At 38.9% G+C, this 16415-nt stretch overlaps 1 protein-coding gene across 1 annotated transcript in view; it reads right to left on the bottom strand.

Annotated features, from left to right (window-relative positions):
- PRKCQ (protein kinase C theta) overlaps positions 1 to 16415 on the bottom strand; it is a 217549-nt gene that overhangs the window by 113464 nt on the left and 87670 nt on the right. The window contains exons 5-9 of the mRNA XM_036762109.1: positions 11705 to 11867; positions 9410 to 9441; positions 9220 to 9305; positions 7290 to 7419; positions 1269 to 1378 (exon numbers count right to left, since the gene is read on the bottom strand). Of these exons, the coding sequence (XP_036618004.1) occupies positions 1269 to 1378; positions 7290 to 7419; positions 9220 to 9305; positions 9410 to 9441; positions 11705 to 11867 (521 nt within the window). The remainder of the gene's footprint in view (positions 1 to 1268; positions 1379 to 7289; positions 7420 to 9219; positions 9306 to 9409; positions 9442 to 11704; positions 11868 to 16415) is intronic.

Raw genomic sequence — 16415 nt, 5'->3', positions numbered from 1 at the left:
GAGGACAGCAAAATTCTGCAAAGACCAAGAGAGTAAGTACCAGTGTTGCCTGGACCAACACTTACAGTTCCGAGATATCCCTAGATGTGGACTGAGGCCCTAAATAAATGGCTTTTATCAAGTCAGGCAGCCTCAGAGTGCTGTCAACAAACAACAAGCGCTACTAATGGATGGGTTCCATCCTTTGACAATTCATGAACTGAAGTTGGCACCAAAGGGCTTGAAAGAACAGAATCTCCAGATAATACAAATGAATGTTATGTGGTCTCTAGGAAAACACCAAGGCTATAACATAGCAAAATCTGAAGTGTTTTCAAATTGATTTGAACTAAAACAGAGATTCCAGAACCATTTAAAAGGAAAATAAGTGCATAACGAATGGAAAAAACAAAAACATAGTAAAAAAAACCACAATCCAATTCAAATATATGGTATTTGGGTGTGGATTAAACTAACCAAATATTATCCAATTTCCTCCAATAAAGTTATACTTAGTTTATCATAACATGGAGGTAATCCTGGGTCCTTGATGATAACAGAAGTGAGGTAAAAGTTGTTTCAGGTTTTTGGCCAAGCTGGAAGGCTTCCAAGTATAAGCTTAGACTGTGCCTATTGTCCAAAGACAACCCCAAATTCAGGGAGACTCACCAAGTCATTGATTTTTTTTTTGTCCAGAGAAAGTCATGGAGACTATCTACATCATACTCCATTTCTCATTTCTGGGCCTTTACCTAAGCTATTCCTCATGTCTGGTATATACTTTTTCCTCAACTCTACCTCTCTGAATTATTACCTCCCTTTACTGAGTTCAAATGCCACCTCCTTCAATGCTCCCTCCACCCCAGCTACCCATGCAATGAAGTCCCTTTTCTCCCCTTTCCACTGGAACCTGTACTCTTTGAGGGCGATAAATGTTTGGTTTTGCCTCCTAACCCAGTTCCTGAGGCATTCAATAGATGCTTCTTAACTGACTGATTGATCCTAGGGCACTGAGAGGTTGTTATTGATGTTGTAGAGCAAGTATGAACAAAGACGAATCCTGCTCATTTTGAAGTCCTGAAGAAACATTATACACTCAAGTGCATTTTTCTCTCACTTGATATAAGGCCTCCAAAATTAAACTACAAGGATCTTTGCAATATGTTTTGTACTTCTTTTGTATATCCCCATTGTACTTAGCATAATGGTGGACACAAGGCTTCTGTTGGTTAAGTACATCGCCAACTCAATTTCTAGAGTAAATTCATTGGATGTAGAGTATTCCCTACCTGTTGTGTGCTTTCGATCATTGCCAGAGCTTCAGCCATGAGTTTCTGGTTTACCCCACAAAGGTTGGCCACCTTTGTTTGGCATCGGTGGTGAACGTTCATGCCACATGCTGAAAGGAAGAAAGCAACAGAGTGGTGAAATGAAGAATACTCCCTGAAGGACTAGCTGTCATACTTCTAGACTGTGAATTGCATTTCTTTTTTTCTATCTCTCCATCTGCTCATCTATTTAGAATTATTTGTGTCCAAGATGGATTTGAGGTGGCTAAATTGTTTTTATTGGATTAGAATTAATAACAAATAACAGAAATGCAAAATCTTTAAATACTGGCAATATTCATTATGCAGTGTTGGGCTACATTTTGAATAGGCCCTGTGGGCTATCACTTTTAGGCAGCTTTGTACCAAAGTACTCAAAATTAACCACATCACACTTTTTTAGAGGGCTTGGCACCGAGGAAAGAGTTTAGTTTCTATGGAGTGCTAAATCTGGAGTCAAAGGATAGAGGTTCAAATCCTGCCTCTAACGAGCACTGAACTTGGAGTCACCAGACCAGAGTTTGAAACTCAGCTCTGGTACTACCGTTGTGAACTTTGCACAAGCCACATTCTGGCCTCATTTTCCTGTTATTTAAAATAAGAGGATTTGATTAGATGAACCATGAGGTCCCTGCCTGCTCTAAATCTATAATCCTAAGATCTATTTAGGTGCCAGGAGTGCTGAATAAACTAACCTTTTTATTTTTTAAAATCTTCTTGGCATATATTTTTTTTTAAACTTCCTTGTTGGTAAAGATCAGTTTCTAAGACCAGATTAAGGATAAAGCCATAGATGAATGAGACATCTCTAGGTGTCTCATGCACTCCAGGGATTTCTGAGAGCAAAATGATGGGAAGGCATAGAAGTGAGTCAATGAAATGGAAATCTTCAGCCATATATGGCACCTCTTAAGTCTCTCCTGAGGAGCAGTCCACTTAAAGCATTAACTAAAGCATCAATGAAAGAGTCATTTAAGATCTCCAGGTACAAAATACGGCTGCTGAAAGCCAGAAAGAGTACTTTTTACAAAGCCATGAAAACATAGGCTTCTACTGTATTATCATCATTAAAAAATTAATGCAACTCTTCTCAATATCATCCATGCTTTGGTTGGTGATAAAGATTTTCTGAGATGGATATTATTTCCATAGATTAAGAACCATGTACACTAATTCTTATCATAATAAATATTCTCCTAGGAACATATGTAGACAGCTTCCAAAAACTTCATCCCACATCTAACACAAAAGAGATGACAAAGAAAAGAAAAGGAAGAACTGTTCTTTCCAGTGCAGATATTGCTACCATCGGCTGGTTCTTTCTAGAACCCCCCATTTTGAGGATGCCACCCAGGCTAGCTTTGTCTCATTCCTCTTCAGGCTCCACTTCTGACTCTCCCAGATATTTTCCACAGTGCCCCAGAAACCTCTCCACCCTGGAACCTCACTCAACCTGTGGAATTCTCCCACTCAAAGTGACCTCCCATCCTGTGGGACTGACTTCCCTCCAGTACCTCCATCTCAAGAAGGACATGTAGGCCAGCCAAGCCCTCGTTTCTCTGCAGACTACACTCCTGTCTCTCTTAGACTGTGTCTATCCCATCTCTGTACCCAGATACCTTTATCTCTTCTCCTCCATCCACTTTTCAGCTCCTTTTTATTTTTTGTCTCCTTTATTAGAATGTGAGCTTGAGGTCAGACATTGTCATTATTCCTACTTGTGTTTGTATTACCAGTGCTGTAGCGCAGTGCCCAGCATACAGTAAGTGCTTAATAAATGTTTGCTGACTTGTACCTAAACTGCAGGATCACAGATTTAGAGTTGGAAGGCCCAGAGAGATGAAGCATATTTTTTTTTTTTTGCTTTTTGGCAGGGCAATCAGGGTTAAGTTACTTGCCCAAGGTCACACAGCTAGTACATGTGTCAAGTGTCTGAGGCCGGATTTGAACTCAGGTCCTCCTGACTCCAGGGCCGGTGCTCTACTCACTGCACTACCTAGCCACCTGAGATGAAGCATCTTATTCAAGGTCACATAGTTATCATGTATCAGTGTCAGAATTTGAACCCAAGTCCTATGATTCTAAGTTCAGGATTCTTTCCACACTATTCTTGTTGCCAGTTATGAAGGTCCAATAAAAGCTAGCATAATTCACTTCTGGATTTTCATGTTAGGGAAAGAATAAAAGAAGTTGTTTTTGACAACAAAAGCCACTACTTTATTCTTTAACTTGGCATAGAGGACAGTATAGAGGATCAGTGGTCAAGCAGACCTGGGTTCAAGTCCCACCTATGAGACTTAATGTTGTTTTTTTTTTTTTTTTGGAGGGAGGAAGGCAAGGCAATTGGGTTAAGTGACTTGCCCAAGGTCACACAGCTAGTGTGTGTATCAAGTATCCGAGGCTGGATTTGAACTCAGGTCCTCCTGACTCCACGGCCGGTGCTCTACTCATTGCACCACCTAGCTGCCCCCCTGAGACTTAACACTGTTGTTTAGTCCTTTCAGTCATGCCTCACTCTCCATGACCTCATTTGGGGTTTTGTTGGCAGAAATACTGGAATGGTTTGCCATTTTCTTCTCCAGCTCATTTGACAGATGAGGAAACTGAGGCAAAGAGGTTAAGCACCTTGCCCAGTATCACAAAGCTAGTAAGTGACTGAGGGCCAGATGTGAACTCAGGTCTTCTTGAGACTTAATAGCTATATGACAATGACTAAGTCACTTAACCTCCAGTAACCTCCTATAAAACATGGATAATAAGACTTGAAATACCTACCTCACGAGGTTGTTATGAGGGTCAAATAAGATAACGTACATAAGGGCCTTTGCATACTTTAAGAAGCTACAGAAGCAAGATTAGGGACCTGGGCTCCTTCTACTGCCAGCTATCACTTTTGCACAAACTTAAGCAAGCCATTTTTCCTCCAGAGACCACATTTTTCTCACCCCTAAAATGAAAGGGGCTTGACAAGGTCTCTTTGTGATTAAAATTCTATAATTCTGAATGATTTTGAATTCTTTAACTAAAGTCTGGGATGGATGTTATCTATGCATTGTGTACCCTACTCGAAAACCTTGTCTTCAAAGCCTGAGTGGTTCTTAAACAAGGGTATCTATTTTTATTATGAAAATGGAGTGGCAAAATTTATCCTATGTAGTAGTAGACTGTAGTCTCATATAGATAGAATTCTGTTAAAAAAAGATAACCTACTATCATAATAAAAAAAATTCTCCATATAACAAAAGGAATTTCTAAGGATCACATGATAACTTACTCATTTAAATTTTTTTAAACTAACTTTTTTCAGTTATCAAATATTTATTTTTTCTCTTTACCATTTCCCTGCCCCGACTGGGAGAAGAGAAAAAGAAAACTTTTGCAATAACTAAACATAGTCAAGCAAAGCAAGTTCCTGTACTGTCCTTGTCCAAAAATGTGTCTCTTTCTGCACATTTAGTCCATTATGCCTCTGTCAGGAGGGGGGTAACATTCTTTATCACTGATGCTCTATTAGGGCTAATCCCTGCATTCATCAGAATTTTTAAGTCTTTCAAAATTATTCATTTTTCCTCCTATTCACTTTAAGTAATATTTAATACAACAAAATCATAATTTAATAACCACAAAAATATGAACAACTCCCATGGGGCTTGTAATGGAATTGGATCTGCCCTTCCACATGCTTTTTTTTTTTATGATTTTAATGTTTTGCCTAAGAGAACATTGGGAAAACAGTGCATTTATCATGTTTTCCATTCAAATGTATACGATAAATATATATGTATGTGTTTGTATAAAGTGAAGCAATGCCTCTCCCATTTCTATATATGTATACATATGTATACATAGATTTTTTTTTTACCAGCTCAAAATGTTTTAACAAAAAACAAAACAAAACAAAAAACCTTGTCTCCTCTTTTCTTAGGTAGTACACAGTCAATAACATGAAATCAGATATCTATATAAAATCACCCTTGAAAAAATGAAGATATTGCTGTTGATGGTGGTTTACCCCTCTTGGATTCTGCACTGTCAGCAGGACTTACGCTTGAGTCGTCTATGAAGGTTATGGCTTGTGTGGCACCATCTATACTCTCTAGCCTATGCCCTGTGGCCCAATGACACACAGCAGGAGAGTCAGCAGGGATCCGGGCCACACTGATGAATATTTCTCCACACTCTTTATAGCAGTGGACAGATCTGTGCCTGCGTCTGGCTAGAACACTTATAAAGAAAGGCAATCGTATCCACCATAATGACATCTTGGGGCTTTGCTACTAACCCAGCAGATGGTGTCTGGGTTTGTGCTTGCGTATAAAATCCCTCTTTGGGACTATTTTCATGGGAAATGCAGAAAAATAAGAAGAGAGCAACAGGTAGAAATAGATACAGTATATGAGAAGGTGGGGGTGATTATAGGTTAAGACAGGAAGAAATGGGAGTAGAGAGAAAATGGAGAAAAAAATGACATGGAAAGGATTGAGGACAACTGGAGAACAGAACAAGGGCATAAGGAGATGAAACAAATTGAGTATTAGTGGGGAGAAAAGGGAGGAGACACCACAGCAGGAAAGGACTCCAGGGATAAAAGGGCAGGAGAAGGGAAAGAAAGGTAGGGGAAAGGGAAGGGAAATTAAAAGGGGAGGGATTGGTATAAGAAAGGGGAGGAAGAGAAGGGGGGGGGAAGGTAAGGGGGAGGGAAGAAAAGAATAGAACTGAAAAGAAAGAATGTTGTCACAAAAGAACACAACAAAGTTGGTCATGTGATCTGAGAAACAATATGAAGGAATTCTTCCAGAAGTTCTGAGCTCTTAGAAGTGTGTACTTGCTCTCCAAGTCCTAAAGGAGGAGGGATCCTGAGATGGGGAGGAAGGCTTAGGTTAGAAGCCCAGGAAATGATGGGCACCTCAATTGATTCATTGAAGAGAAAGAAACTGGTTATACTGGACAGCAGAGTAAGTTTAAGTTCAGGGTTCTAAGGAAACAAGCAAATAAGCTGAAAAGAGTGCCTTCTAAAAATAAAAGTAAAAGCTCTGTTGGAAGGAGACGCCTTCTATGAACACCTTTCCGCACCTCGAGGATCCCAAGGTACAGGCATTAGAGCTAAGAGTAATGTTTTTTTTTCCCCTGTGTATCACACCCTTTTTGCTATGGGGCAGCAATTACAGTCAGACTTGAAGTTTTGGTACCAAGGAGACTACATTTCAGGGCATGCCTTGCTTGCTGCATTAGTGACTGGTGGCAGATTCAGGCAATATTGTAATCCTCTTATGAGGGTAAGTCAGAAGTGGGGCATGCTAGTAATGCGTTAGTAGTTAAAGGATACATTTTTAGTTCTCTAATTTTGCAAAGGAAGAAAGATGCTCCTAAGACCTACTAGTTCTGCTCTCTTGTGAGTATTTTGATTGAAGAGACTTTAAGATGTAATTTTTTTTTTCTTTTCGTCTCAGTGAAACAGGGAAATGAATGAGGGTTGAACATATTCCATTTACTCCAAAGGGAAGCGTATTCAGCACCTCTCCTTCTGAAGCTAGACTCTCAGACCAGACCTTCTAGAGAGGTTATAAAGAGACAAAAATCTGGTAACTGAAGAAGGAGGAAGAGAGCAGGGCTGAATAAAAGATGTCTTCCATCTTTTCCAAAGGCTTGAAGATAGCAGAAGGCAATTGCGTATTCACTGGTAATTGAGTAATCTTTGCTTCTTGCACTATTCCAATCCATGAGTGGTGGTTTTGGCATTTGTGGTGACTAAAGAATACCAATGCCCCAGATGACATCTATGCCCAATTACAAAGCACCATAAGTAGTTTGATCTCTTGGTTTTCTTCAAGTTTGCTCACCCTTCTTGTCCCCCTTTTCAATTCCGCTCCCCATAAGCTGTGCCCTTCCCAACCCTCCCTCCCCTGAAATCAATGAATTTCCCTTCGTCGCTTCCTCTGTGTTTCATAGATACATATATTCCTTATTTGAGGCTATACTCACCATCACACTTTAACCCTTGTTTTGCCAGTCCCCAAAGTAGGGTTCCACAATGTTCACAGAAAGTCGGGCTCTTGTAATTGTAGACTTTAAATCTATGGGGCATATCAATTTTAAATCTCTCCTTGTGGAACTAAAATGAAACAAACATATGAGGTCACTGAAATGCCTGACTTTTCAAAGGGCTAGCAAAGTACCATAGTGTGACTACATTTCAATTTAGTAGCACTCCCTTCTCACCATCTTAAAAGACCCTCTGGGAAAGGTGGATACTGTTTAACTTTTTTTTAAGAGGTAAAAACCAAGGAACAAACAGGTGGGGACAAAGTTTGGATACAGCTGCATTTTAAGTCAGTAGCTCTAGAGACAGAATTTATAGTTCAAAATGGAGGGATACGAGCTATTTAGGTCACTAAATGTCTTCTACTCATTTCTATCTATGATTAGCAATTCTCATCATGGTTTTTATTATATAGATGTTTCTTCTTCCCTCTGTAAGTTCTCCTCATGTCTGGAATGTCCTCCTTCCTTATCTCTGCCTCCCAATTTCCTTAAAGTAAAATCCCATCTTCTACCAGAAGCCTTTCCTGATCTTTCTTAATTCTAATGACTTCTCTCCATTAATCATTTCCTACTCATCCTGTACTTATTCTGTTTGTACCTAGTTATTTGCATGTTGTCTCCCTCATTCCATTGTGAGCTCCTTGAGAAAGGGGAGTATCTTTTACTTTTCTTTTTATGTATCCCCAGTACTTAGCACAACGCCTGGTGTATCCTAGGTGCTTAATAAATGTTTATTGGCTGACTGGATCCAGAGATGGCATAACTTTAAGCAGGGTGGGACTTTTTTTTTTTTTTTACTGTTTTCTCTTTTAGAATGCTAAAGTAATCAAATGCCTTTGATTAAGTCTTGCTCAGTGCAAAGCCCCAGGCCCACACCCTTTTGCTAACTAGGTACAAAGCTCCAGGCCCACACCCTTTTGCTGATTAGGTGTGAAACCTTCAGGCCTAAGAAAGGTATATAACACAGAGGTTAGCATTTTGTTTGGGACTCTCACTCATTGGAAGAGTGTTGGTGTGGAGACTCTGGGTACCCTGCCTGGTGTTTCTACTAATCCATTGTCCATTCAGTCACTAAACTGATTTTCCTAAAATTCAGGTCTTACCATGCCACTCCCCTACTCAATAAACTCCAGTGGCTCCCTATCACTTCGAGAATCAAATGCAAAATGCTCTGTTTGGCATTCAAAGCCCTTCATAACCTAGCTCCTTACCACCTTTCCAGTCTTCTTAAACCTTATTTACTGACCTATATTCACAGATTCAGTGACACCAGCCTCCTAGATGTTCCACGAACTCTAGGCTCTAGGCATTTTCTCTGGCTGTCCCTCATATCTGGAGTGCTCTCCCTCCGTCAATTCTGCCTACTGACCTCCCAGACTTCCTTTAAATCCCAACTAAAATCTCATCTTTTACAGGAAGTCTTCCTTAACCCTTCTTAATTCTACTGTCTTTCTTCTGTTAAGTATTACCTATTTATATACTATCTTGTATATAGCTTGCTTTGTACATGCTTGTTTACACAGTTGTCTCTCCTATTAGATTCCAAGCTCCTTGAGGGCAAGGGACTATCTTTTGCCTCTTTTTGTATTCCCAGTGCTTAGCACAGTGCCTAGGCATATAGTAGGTACTCAACAAATGTTTACTGGTTGATAGATTGATTAAAAGCTATTAAATTATCATTATTATTAATTGTATTTCTTGATTTTTTATATTATTCTCACTTTGAGCTGAGGAAACTGAGGTTCAGAAATTTTAACTACCTCACCCAGGATCACCCACCTAATAAGTGAAAGAGCTGGGATTCCAGCTTCTGATTCTAAATTCCTAAACTGAAAACAAACTCAGGATTGCTACAAATCAGAACACATACCATTGTTTCTCTGCTGTTGACAGCTGATCCTGTACACTTGGCTATAACTTTATCAATGCATTTCTTGTGAATTGCTGCATTACACTCTGAGAAGAAAAAAAAATATTGTATGGATACCAAAAGAGGTAGGAAACAAACCAAAAAAAAAAGGAAGAAAGAGGGAGATAAGACATAAAGCTTCCTTACTTACGTCGGCACTGATACCCTTGCTTGTTAAGACCCCTGCAAGAAAACACAAAGTAGTTTATACTGGATGCCAGGGTCACATTTTATTTAAACATTTCACAGCTGCATCAGGTCAAATTCCCTGTTCCCCCTCCCAATTTGGTTTGTTTCTTACTATTCCAAAATGCAGATAGCTATTTATCAGGTGCATCACTTGATCAATGAGCAACTGTCACATGGCATTTTTGGGGGGTGAGAGAACATTTGGGGAATTAAATAATTGAAAAATTTAATGGTTGTGGGATACTATATTTTGATTTATTCATTGTCCAGAAAACTAGTGAGAAATTGAAAAGTCTGAACAAAGTAGAAGCAAGAAAGCAGAAAGAGACCTCTGAGGAATATTTCCAGACTGCTGCTGTTTAGTTATTTCAGTCATGTCTGATGCTTCTTTGCCTCTTGACAAGGATACTAGAGTGGCTTGCCATTTTCTTCTCCAGCTCATTTTACAGATGAGGAAACCGAGGCAAATAAGGTTAAGTGACTTGCCCTGGATCGCGCAACTAGTAAGTATCTGAGGCCGGATTTGAACTCAGGAAGATGAGTCTTCCTGAATGCAGGCCCGGAACTCTTCACTGTACCACCTGGTTGCCCTTATTAATTTCCAGATTTCTGAATCAAATTGCCAACTTCCAGGCTAATATGCTGTACTACCCTCTCAGGTCGAAAGTAGGTATCTATGAAATGATTTATATTCATTTCATGATCATCTAACACTCTTAAGCACTCTCCAAGGTACCTAGATTGATTTAATACCCTGGGAATGTCTCTTATTAAAAGGAAGAGAGTTAAGGGAAATTGTCACCAAGCGAGGAAACAGAATATAGAAAACAGGGAGGTGGCCTGGGAGTCAAGAAGGTTTGGTTGCAAGTCCTTGCTCTAACTCAAGCTAGCTGTGTGACCCAGAGTAAGTCACTTCTTCTTTCAGAGTTTTAGGAAACTCTCTAAGATCCCAATTTTAGGTGAGTCTTTGATCTATACTGGTAGAGGGAGTTTCTAGTTGAGAAGCTCTCTCAACTGATGAAATCCCTTTCCATCCCACTTCCAAAAATGATTTAGGATCTTTGTTGATATATACTAATTGCAAAAAAGCATTATGTAATAGCAGAAAGAGCTCTGGATTTGGGATCTGAATTTGTACCTAGGTTCAAATCTCTGCTCTGGCATTTACTACCCATGTGATCTTAGGTGAGTCAATTGATCTCTGTGAGCTTTAATTTACTGGTTTAAAAATGAGCTCTGACCAGTTGATCTCTTAGGACATTTCCATCTCTAAATCTACAATTCCCGTGATCAGAGAAAAATGACCAATGACTACTGATCTACCGAGCCTATTCAACCTTTGGGTTGTACCTATTAACTTCATTCTTTGCATTCATGTCATTAGTGCCACAAAGAAGAAGAACATATCTTTTTACATGTAAAGGTACTGAGACTCAAAGACATGGGAGTGATTTCTGCTTTCTGTTCTACCATAGTTTTTCCCATGAAGTCAATGAGGCTCAAACCAAATATGTTTGAGGACTGAAAGAAAGGGTACTTGGGGCAGCTGGGTGGCACAGTGGACAGAGCATTGGGCTTGAAATCAGGAAGACTCCTCTTCATGGTTCAAATCTGGCTTCGGATGCTTCCTAGTTGTGTGACTCTGGGCAAGTCACATAATCCTATTTGCCTCAGTTTACTCATCTGTAAAGTGAGCTGGAGAAGGAAATGGCAAAAATGGCAAAAAATGGCAAACCACTCCAGTATCTCTACCTACAAAATTCCAAATGGGGTCACAAAGACATGATTGAAACAACTGAATAGTGAAAGGGCACTTAAGAGTCTTTTAAACATTTCTTCCTATTAGTTTCAGTGGGGAAAAGCTGACTAATGGAAATGTCTGCTTTGATAAATTTGAGTTGTGGGGATAGGGCACTTATGGTTTCAATGTAAAAATATACTTGTAATTGAGATACCTGTTCCCTTCTATCCAGCTCCACACCCTTAACAATTTTAACAACTCATAAACATTTTTTTCCATTTTAGACCTAGCTTTCGTCTTCTGCAAACCAACATCACCAAATAGGTTTGGTGAAGGTCACCCCATGATATTTTCTATATTCACTGTGATTCCATTGAAGCAGTTGGAAATCTCCTAAGCTACATAGGTCACACCATGTCCTCCAAATGGAACCATTTTCTACATAGCTAGAGGGAAAGGAATGCCATAAGATGGCTAACCCAAAGGTTGACTGTGAAACCCCCAAACCATTTTTACCAGACAAACTCATGGCAGACAGAGCAGAAAGTGGGCTGCGGGAAAAAGGTGGCGGTGAACTCATGACACTTGACGTGGTGGACTTTGGCTTGTTTTATAGCTCCTCGGCGGTGATGCAGTGTAAAGAAGCCTTCTGTGTCAAATGTGCTTAGGTCTTTAGCATCTGCAGAAAGGGCAAAAGGGAGAAAAAGGAAAGCTTAATGATGAGATTGAGCAAAGGTACATCAGAGCTGGCTTGGGACTGGGATGGGAGGAAGGATCCTTTGGAAGATAGGCGGATAGGGCAAGCATTGATTGCCCAAAATGACGATTTTTCAATATAAGTCACAGACTTTTCCTTTTCCACCATCCTATGATATAGGTTTTCATGGCCAAAACTCAGAACTGAACCCTCTTCTTTTCTTGGGTTGTTGTGAGCTAACTTTTTTCAGAGATTATTTTTTCCTAAGGGCTAAGATTTTCATAGTATTTGTTAGTCCCTTTACTGTCTAAGACGATTCAGCCAAAAGGGACAAGAAGTGACAGATGATGTTCAGTTACCAATCCTAGAGAAAAATGTTACTATCAGCAACAGAGGAATTAAATTTTTCTAGGCTTAGAACAATTTAGGGACAACTGTGGCAAATTAAGACACCTAAATACTTGACAGTCATCATAAAAGTAAATTTTTGGGGGGCTCATCAACGTGGGTAGATAGGGTATAATGACAAATAATTATACATGTACATAATATAATATATATACATTTAGACATATACACATGTGATCTCATATATGTGTGTATGTCTATGGCTTTGCATATACATAGACATATACGTTTGATGCCATGAGATAATATATCTATATCCATATATGTATCTGTTTATACTTGCTGACTAGTTTTTTATATATAGATATATCAGTGTGTGTTTACAGGTGTGTATGTGTGTGTAATCAGTCAGTCAACAAGTATTTATTAAGAACTTACTATGTGCTAGGCATCCTATTAAGCCTTTGGACTAAAAAGAAAGGCAAAAACGTGGCATGTACCCTCAAGCTGCTCATATTCTAATGGGGGAGATAATGTGAGATTGTACATTGTACATGCACAATATAACCAGTGTAAATGGAAGGTAATCTCAGAGGGAAAACACTGTTAGCTATGTGGACTTTCTGTGGAAGGTGAGATTTGAGCCGAGTCTTGAAGGAATCCAGGAAAGCTTGGAGGCACAGACAAGGATGGAGAGCATTGCAGGCACATGAGGATATATGGATGTGTATGAATGTGTGTGTGCAGATAAACACACAGACTCTTACGGTATATGTACATATGTGTATAAATATAAAGGATATATACACACATGTATGGTATGTGTGTATATATGTACACATATATTACAACAACCTTTTAATATTGATAATACAAGTATTATCCTAATTTCACATATGTGGAATGATATACATTCATACCTACATCCATTGGTTATACATATATACAGGGTATCTTGAAAGTCTTAGTTCAGTTTTAAGTTTTAGTAGCTTAAAACTGAACTAAGACTTTTGGGATGCCCTATGTGGGATATCTATCTATTTCATATTATATAGATATATATCAGTGCCTGTCATGGTAGGCTGCCTGGGAGAATCAGTGAGATAAAAAGAGGAAATTATGACCTACCCTGGGACAAAACAAAAGACAGACATGATATAGGATGGCTTTGGTCTTAGCTATGATATGAATTATATTTGTAAAAATAGGCAAATCAGCATATATATGTATGTATTTATATATGTACATGTGTGTGCATATATATGTTGTATACATATGGATGTTATTGTCCAGTTGTTTTGAGTCATGTCCACAACTCATCATGACCCCATTTGGATTTTCTTGGCAGAGATATTGGAGTGGTTTGCCATTTTCTTCTCCAGTTCATTTTACAGATGAAGAAATTGAGGCAAACAGAGTTAAGTGACTTACCCAGGATCACACATCTAGTACATGTCTGAGGCTAGACTTGAACTCAGGAAGATGAGTCTTCCTGACTCTAAGCTTGTTACTCTATCCATTGTGCCACCTAGCTGATTTTATACACACACACACATATATATACATATACATACACACATGTGTGCATACATACACACATGTGTGTATATACACAGATATACATATATACACCTATGTATGTATGTATGTATGAAAACAGTTAACAAGTATTTATTAAGAACATACTATGTGCTAGGTAGACGCCCTTATTAAGCACTAGGGATACAAAGAAAGGCAAAAACATAATTTTCTCAGCTATAAGACAGTGATAAAAATACTTTAATATATATGTATGTATATATATGATTATTATGAAGATCAAGTTAGATACTAGCAATGATAGTGTTTAAGCAAAATTTTACACGGTATACATATAAAAAGTTTATTATTAAAAAAATTAAATCAGTGAAACCTAGGTCATTGTCATGCAGTGGAAAGAACCCTGGGGCTTAGAGTCAGGAGACCCAAGTTCATATGCCCCGGCTCTGACACTCATTAGCCATGTGACGATAAAGTAAGTCTCATTTGCTCTCTGGGTCTCAGTGTCCACATTTGTAAAATGAGGACAATAGTATTTGTACTACCCCCCACCTCCCAGGGATGCAGTGGGGGAAATGATTAGCTTTCTGAACCATAAGGAGATACAGAAATATGAGCTATTATTAAACAGGTAAAGCTGTGATGGATAAATAGCATAATGTGATTTCCAGGAATTTCTGATAAGGAATGACAAGTAGCAAGAGCAAGATGATAACTCATTTAAATGATTACAAATCATAAACATTTATAGAATTGAAAGGGATCTTAAAAATAATCTGGTCTAAACCTCTCACTGTCAGAGACGAGGGGCCTGCAGAAGAGGCTAATTGCTTCTTCTGATGGTTTTTTCACCAATGAAAAGTGTTTGGTAAATAAATAAATAAATATTTAAATTAAATTGCTTCCACTATAGTTAAGAACAAGTTTTGTTTGATTAATCTTTTATGCTAGAGGGTGAATGTCCCAGAAAACAGTGCTTTCCATGGATGTGAGAACCCTTCACACAAATGGAAGGTTCAGCTTGTCCAGAACAGAAATAAACTTCTTGATCTTCCCTGGACTTCTCTAGTTTCCCAGGTAAATCTTGTGGTTCTAAGCCAGAAAAGGAAATAATGATGATGGAAGCAGGTGTGCACACGTGTGTAAATGTGTGGGTGTACGTGTGCATTATGGGGAGGGGAGTCTTCAATTCCTCTTAATTCTAGTGCCTTCCCTCTGTTGATTGCTCCCAATTAACCTGTACATAGTTGTTTGCATGTTGTCTCCCCCATTAAATGAGGAGCTTCTTGAGTGCACCAATTGTCTTTTGCCTTTCTTTGTATCCCCAGTGCTTAGCACAGTGACTGATACATAGTAGGTGCTTAATAAATGCTTACTGACTGACTGACCCACTACAATCTCAGGCTGGGACTGATCCCTTAAAGGTAGCAGGAATCTACATTTGTGCTTGGGTTGAGGCTGAAAATGAACCAGAATTTGTGCATGTAGGGGGTTAAGATAAATGTTACTGGGGCATTTGCTTAATTGTGGTATAATTATATAGATACAGTTATAGCTTGTATTGGACTGGTTTAGAGAGATCTAAGATTTAGACCTATTCCTCTTTTTGGGTGGAAATAGATAGAAACGTGTGAACTCAGTAGTATGAATAGAAATGACTTATCTAAGCATCCTGAATTTACTTTTGTAAAAAATTATTTGCATCTATTGTTAAACAGTACTTGTGTGTCCTGGAAATGTATTTCTCTGTTCTTTACTATGCTCTTAAGAATCTTGGTCTAATTAAGGCGATGGGGTACACAATGTAAGGCAGTAGATGAGGAGAGTTCATAGAACTGGGGTTTGCTCACATGTAGGGGTGGGGAAGGAAGTGGAGCCAATGGAGGAGAAAGAAGAAATATCCAGGGATATCTTGAGTACCATATCCTAGAAGCCAAGAGATTTCAGGAAGATGGGAGTTCTCAACAGTATCAAATGCTGCACGAAGGCAAATGAAACTGAGGAAAGAAAAAGGAACTAGATTTAGGTATTAGAAGATCATCAGTGGCTTTGATGAAGTGAGTTTAAATAAAATAGTAGGGATGGAAGCTAGATAACAGAGTAAGAAGTAAATAGTGGCAAAAAGCATAGACTATATACTTTTGAGAGTTTGGCAGAAGGAGATATAGGATTCTGGCTACAGATGTAGAAGATTCAAAGCAAGGATTTCCCCCCACCAGGACAGAGGATTCTTAAGCACATTTAAGCATATATAAAGAGAAGAAAGAGCCAGGGGAAAAGGAAAAATTGATGGCCCACGGAGAAGACAATGGAGCAGGTGAGAGGCAGCGAGAAGAATGGAAACAAGGGGTGGAAAAAATGGGTAGCTTTGAAAAAGAAAAAGAACATGAGTCAGGAAGGAATAGAAGAGACAATAATAGTAATAAAAAATCTGACATACTTTAAGGTTAATAAAGTACTGACCCTGACAAGATCTTTGTAAGTACTGTAGGTCGGGTATCATTGTCATTTTGCAGATGAAGAAACTGAGAAGATATTTCCAAGTGCAGAGTAGGGAGGAAGGAGAGATTTTTGAGGCAGAAAGGGTAAATGAGGTAAGTCTTGATTGTTTCAATCAAGGTCATCTGCCAGGCATTAAGGAAA

This window comes from Trichosurus vulpecula, chromosome 5, assembly GCF_011100635.1.
Source record: "Trichosurus vulpecula isolate mTriVul1 chromosome 5, mTriVul1.pri, whole genome shotgun sequence".
Taxonomy (NCBI): domain Eukaryota; kingdom Metazoa; phylum Chordata; class Mammalia; order Diprotodontia; family Phalangeridae; genus Trichosurus; species Trichosurus vulpecula.
Note: the sequence above shows the minus strand (reverse complement) of the source record. Positions and strands in the feature narration are given on the sequence as shown.